At 30.0% G+C, this 5,343-nt stretch overlaps 1 protein-coding gene across 2 annotated transcripts in view; it reads left to right on the plus strand.

Annotated features, from left to right (window-relative positions):
* LOC106690179 (DDB1- and CUL4-associated factor 11) overlaps positions 1 to 5,343 on the plus strand; it is a 22,445-nt gene that overhangs the window by 3,862 nt on the left and 13,240 nt on the right. For both annotated transcript variants that reach the window (XM_014435523.2, XM_014435524.3), the window contains exons 2-4: positions 493 to 586; positions 712 to 831; positions 3,556 to 3,715. In XM_014435523.2, coding sequence (XP_014291009.1) covers positions 493 to 586; positions 712 to 831; positions 3,556 to 3,715 — 374 coding nt within the window. The remainder of the gene's footprint in view (positions 1 to 492; positions 587 to 711; positions 832 to 3,555; positions 3,716 to 5,343) is intronic.

Below are 5,343 nucleotides of genomic sequence, written 5' to 3' on the forward strand. Positions count from 1 at the left end.
AACAGCCTCTATCTATCTTCCAAACCAAGTACTAACAGCCTCTATCTATCTTCCAAACCAAGCACTAACAGCATCTCGCCCTTCGTAGTTTTTGTTCAGGAAACAAAAGCTTTGCAATGATTATGGCACACAACTTCTTCATTGTATCTTGTCTCAGAAAGACCATTTTGAAGAGTATAATATTGAATTGACTAAGGAAATATAAAGCGTATTTTTTTTTTTTTTTATATACTTTTATACAAACTCTGCTGAAAAAAAACACATGAATATATTTCTTTTCCTTTTATCTTATAGTGAGATTAGTCATTCTTTTGATTTATTTAATGATAGCCATTAAAGTTAAAACCTTAGATTTAATTAATGAAGTAATTAGTTATTTCTTATCATTAACCACTTTTTTTTTTAACATAATATAATTATATAGCTAGAATTAATTTTCAATACTAGAGAATCATACTTAGATTAATATGATATTTGATTGTTGTATGCCAGTGGCCAAGTAAGGATATTAGGAAGGGATCAGCCTTACCTCGGGCCGTTTCCTAAGCCTCCGCTTGCTGGAACTCCCAACTTAGATAACTTTCATGTCAGTATTCAATGTTTTTCTTTTCTTTCTTTTTTTTTCTTTTTGTTTTTTTAAAAATTTTTTGTTCTTTAATTGCTAATAAATAATAATACTTAATTAATTTATTTTTTATATTGTCTTTCTAGAAAAGCGAAATAAGCTTTCTGACCAAACAGGGATGTGGATTGTTACCAAGATGTCCGAGGACCATCTCGAAGGCAAAATGCCCAAGCAAATCTATAACCGATATGATAACAAATCGAGAGGTAACATTTGATTATTTTATATATAGTTTATTATAAACAACGTTATTATGATTATTGGTTTTTTTAATTACATTTAATTTTTAATTTATAATATTAATAACAACTATAACTCCTGAAGGTACTTCTAATAATTTCTTAAGAAATTTTTTTTTTTCCCGTGCTATTATTTCATTGAGATTATTTATGTTCATTTTGGGGCTTTTGTATTAGTGTTTCCCATAAGTTTCTTTCATTTTTCTGATATGAAATATATTGATATTATTCACTGTTTAAGATATTATTTAATTTTGTTGTATAAGAACTTTTTTGCTCTATTACTTTCTTCCATCGAGAGATAATCCTGTAGGTGCGCTTTTATATTGCTGATGGATTTAAAGTGCTTATCATAAAGATAGTTTTTTTTTTAAGAACCAAAAAAAGTAATAATGAGATGGAGCAAGATCTGGAGACTTACAGCTTTTCTCTTAATGCAATATGTAGTTCTCGCGTTGTCATGTTGAAAAATTAATCCTTTGTTGTTTCATTAATTCTGGCTGTATTTTAGCAATGGCAGCTTCCAATTGATCTACCATATGGTAGAATTTATTGTTTCATCTTGAGGAAAGAGCCTTGATAAGGCCCCTATCCGTCGTTTTTGGACAGCTGTTGTGGTCTTCATCTTCCAGATTAAAATTTCCCTTTCTAATTCTTTTAAACCAATTGCAAACAGTTTTAATAGATATAGCATCGTCCTAGTACACAGTATAAATCTCTTCAACAGTATTCTTTATACTATCACCTTTTTTGAAACAATGAAGCATAACATTCCGTAAATGTTGCATTTCGCTACCCGTATTTAATGCTGTGGATGAAAGTTTTAAAAGAGACTGTGACACAAATGAAACGTACTGTAAAAGAGCTCTGGGACGACTGAAACTGATAACATATACAGATAATAGAAAAGCCTTCATATTTACACAAGCCGAGTCATTCATAGCATGAATAGAAAGAAACTTTTGGGACAACGTAATATATCTGAAATGTATTATTTAATATTTTATAAAAACTTGATGTAATGCGGGTAGCCCCGGGTTAAGATGTGTGGCTACTAACTCCAAGGACCTGAGTTCGAATCCGGCTGGGCAGAAAATTTTTTTCTGTTGAGTCAACTCCAGGGGGTTCTAGAGCCCTCCTGGGGTCCACCCAGCCTCTAAAATTGGCTAAAAATCTGGAAGTCGAGCGTGATTCTGACCAAATCACCTCCTTGCACAACCGTTGGTCTAGCAACAGTATTGAACCCCTGACCCTTCATGGATTGTAGCGGTACAGATTGTAATTTATAAAAACTTGTAATAATATTAAAAAGAGAAATTAAAATTTTTACATTTATATTGGGCAAAATGTATTTATTTAATTAAGTTAAAATCAATTATTAGTTATCTTATTAGTCCGTTAAAACATTATGAAAATATAAATTTTTCTTCAACCATATTTCACCCTTACCTTTATTTATGTAGTTTGTAATGAGACTTATATTGCTTTTCAGCGCACTCTATTGTATTTCTTATTTAACTATTTTTATTTTCAAAATGGAGTGGTATTTATTATTTATTTAAATTGATTTTGATTTATTTAAAGAAGTGAATAATGCCCAAGTATGAGTCTAAACCTTTTAATTTATTTAAGTTTTTTTATTTTTTTCTATAAAATATTAAATTCTATATCGTAAATATATAAAACATAAATAATCTCTGTGAAATAAATTCCATTAATTGTACATTTGAAAATATTTTTGATATTATGACGGGTGGAAATGAAATTGGCCAATTAAAATCTGGAAATTTCAGGAATTGTAAAATATATAAGTAAACAAAAAATATTTTTTGATAATGAGTTTATATTATTAGAGATTAGGTTGGTGAAAAAGAAATCCACCATTTTTTAGGTAGACGGCTGTAGCGATCGATTTCTTGTAAAGTTTCGATCAAACAATTTCCGATTTATGCTCTTTGTCAAGGTGACATTTCGCACTAAAAAAAAATCATTTACTGTTTTTTGTTTGATCCATTAAGTTGTGAGCTACAGGGTGTTAAAGATGGAAGTTAGCAAAGAGAAAATTTGATGCATTTTACAATTCTTCTTTGATAAGGGCGGAAATGCAAGCCAGGCGGCTGAAATTGTGAATGGTGTTTATGGTCCCAATACTACCGTCCCTGATCAGTTCCTTTTCAGTACCTCCGTGTGCACACGGCCTAAGTTAATTGTTATCAATTGTTGAAGGAGGTCTTCCTCTGAGTTGGTTTTACAAATCTGTGACACCAGCTAATGAATTTTCAAAATCCGATGGTTGGTTCATCACAATATCCTTCCCCGAATGCTGTGATAATGTTTTTTACACCGTGGGCTGCTGAGTGTCCATGTTTAAACTCATAAAAGAAAAATACTTGAAAATCATGAGTTTCCGTGGTCATATTTGATGGCATACTAAAGAACAATTGCAATGATAGTAAATCATTACAATTGGAATGATAGTAAATATTATTTGAAAAAATAGAGAATTAATAACGGCTCATTATAATCTCTAAACAAAAACGAACTAAATAAGGAAAGTTTCTTCCCCCCTTAATAGTTTTATAACCTTTTCATTTTCATATTTTGCTTTTGTAAAAATTTAATTGTAATAGATACAAGATTAAAAAATTTCTCATTAGAAAAATAACTATTTGATTTGATATATTTCCACAGAGTGGACAATTGAAAGGATTCAATTTCTCGCCAGATGATAAACGTGTTATTGGTAATTGCAAGTTACCTACAAAAATGAAAAATGTAGACATGTATGAAAACAAAGCATTTTGTGGCATTTACTCTCATGATGGTAATATGCTAGTAACAGCTGCTCAAGGTAGGCATAATACTCTTCTTTATTTATTTATTTTTAATTTTTTTTACCTTTATAAATATTACAAATAATTAAATAGGGTGTTTACAGGTGAGGAGAGCTAGGAAAAAGTCAAAGTATTTTAAACATTCTCGAAAAGTCAGTAAATTCAATAAAAATTTATAGCTAAAAAAAAATTAAAAGTTATTTAATAAAAAAGAAAATTATTTAAGTAAGTACACTATCAATTTTTTATAATCCTCGTTTTGTTGAATTCGTGGACAAATTATATATTCTCTCACTCTATAGAGACTATTTACTATGAGTTTTTAGTCCAATTGTTAACATTAATATTATTATATAACTAAAACTAATCACTTTATGATTCATATCTTCATTCTATATGAACTCAATCAAAATTATATAATTTAAAAATTCATTAGACACCAATAAAGGACAGATTTAAATGATCAATCAGTTTAAGTTTTGTTTTTAAGAAATTAAAAGTATTTACAACATATACAACAAAACCTGTTGTGTGGGAATGTTTATTTTATTATGAGGAAAAGATGTTCGGAGTTATGGTCAGAAAAAAACACAAATAAACAAAACTTATTTATGTATAATTATTATTGTTTCATGACGTTTATTTAATCTCATTTTTTTTTTCTTTTCTTTCCCCGTATTGGGGTGAGATAACTGCCTTTTTTTCTTCCCGGCTCTTGTACTACATGACTTCCTGACCCACAGCACCCTTTAATAATATAATACCCCACTTATTCCTATCAAACAGATCCATTTCCTAGAGCTGCATCTAGACAAACTACTTGACTGACTTTATCTACTTTCCTATTTGTTATTATTTCCGTTTTAATTAATTTCCTAATACCTTTTTGTAATTCTTGTTTATTCATACTTTTTACTGTAAATCTTATTTCTATTTTCTCTAATTTTGTTCATTTTCACATAAACTTCCACATATTTTAAATCATATTAAGCCATTCCTTAGTTTACGTTTATTTTATCTTATCTATACTATTATTTTGTTACATAATTTTAGTTGCTTGTATCTTTTTTAATCCTGATGAAGCCCTATAATGTGGGCCGAAACGTTAGCTCACATTTTTTAACAGTTTAATTACTATTTGAGTTTATTTATTTATTCTTTTACCGCACCCAGATCATCTTCATTTTATGCATTTCTTTTATACACACGGTCAATCAACAATTTTAACCTGGAATACTCACACAACACTGAAAATACAGGATATTGTTCGTCAATTCTGATTATTACAACATTTAATAAACAGTCTTAACTTCTAACTAATTACAAACTATTCATTTACATGATTATAATAAGGCCTATCTAGACTTACGGAGTTGAGCTTTGTGGCTTCACTAAACCATCAAATTCCTCTCGTATTCATTCCTTGCAATCCAAAATCCTGTGTGCTCCTTACTTTGTCACAAATCAAGTCATCCATCAGGACCTCAATGTTCTATATGTTTGCCGATTTGCCTAGAACCGGATGCATCTTTCATCATAAACTTTCTAACCACTCAAACCCACTTGTTCCTAACCTGGTTTCTACCTAAAGGTGGATCCACATGTTGGCCGCTCGCCATGGCTCGGAGGCTCGTACAAATGCTCG

The sequence above is a fragment of the Halyomorpha halys genome, unplaced genomic scaffold, assembly GCF_000696795.3.
Source record: "Halyomorpha halys isolate HHAL.00 unplaced genomic scaffold, Hhal_1.1 Scaffold1603.1, whole genome shotgun sequence".
NCBI classification, from domain to species: domain Eukaryota; kingdom Metazoa; phylum Arthropoda; class Insecta; order Hemiptera; family Pentatomidae; genus Halyomorpha; species Halyomorpha halys.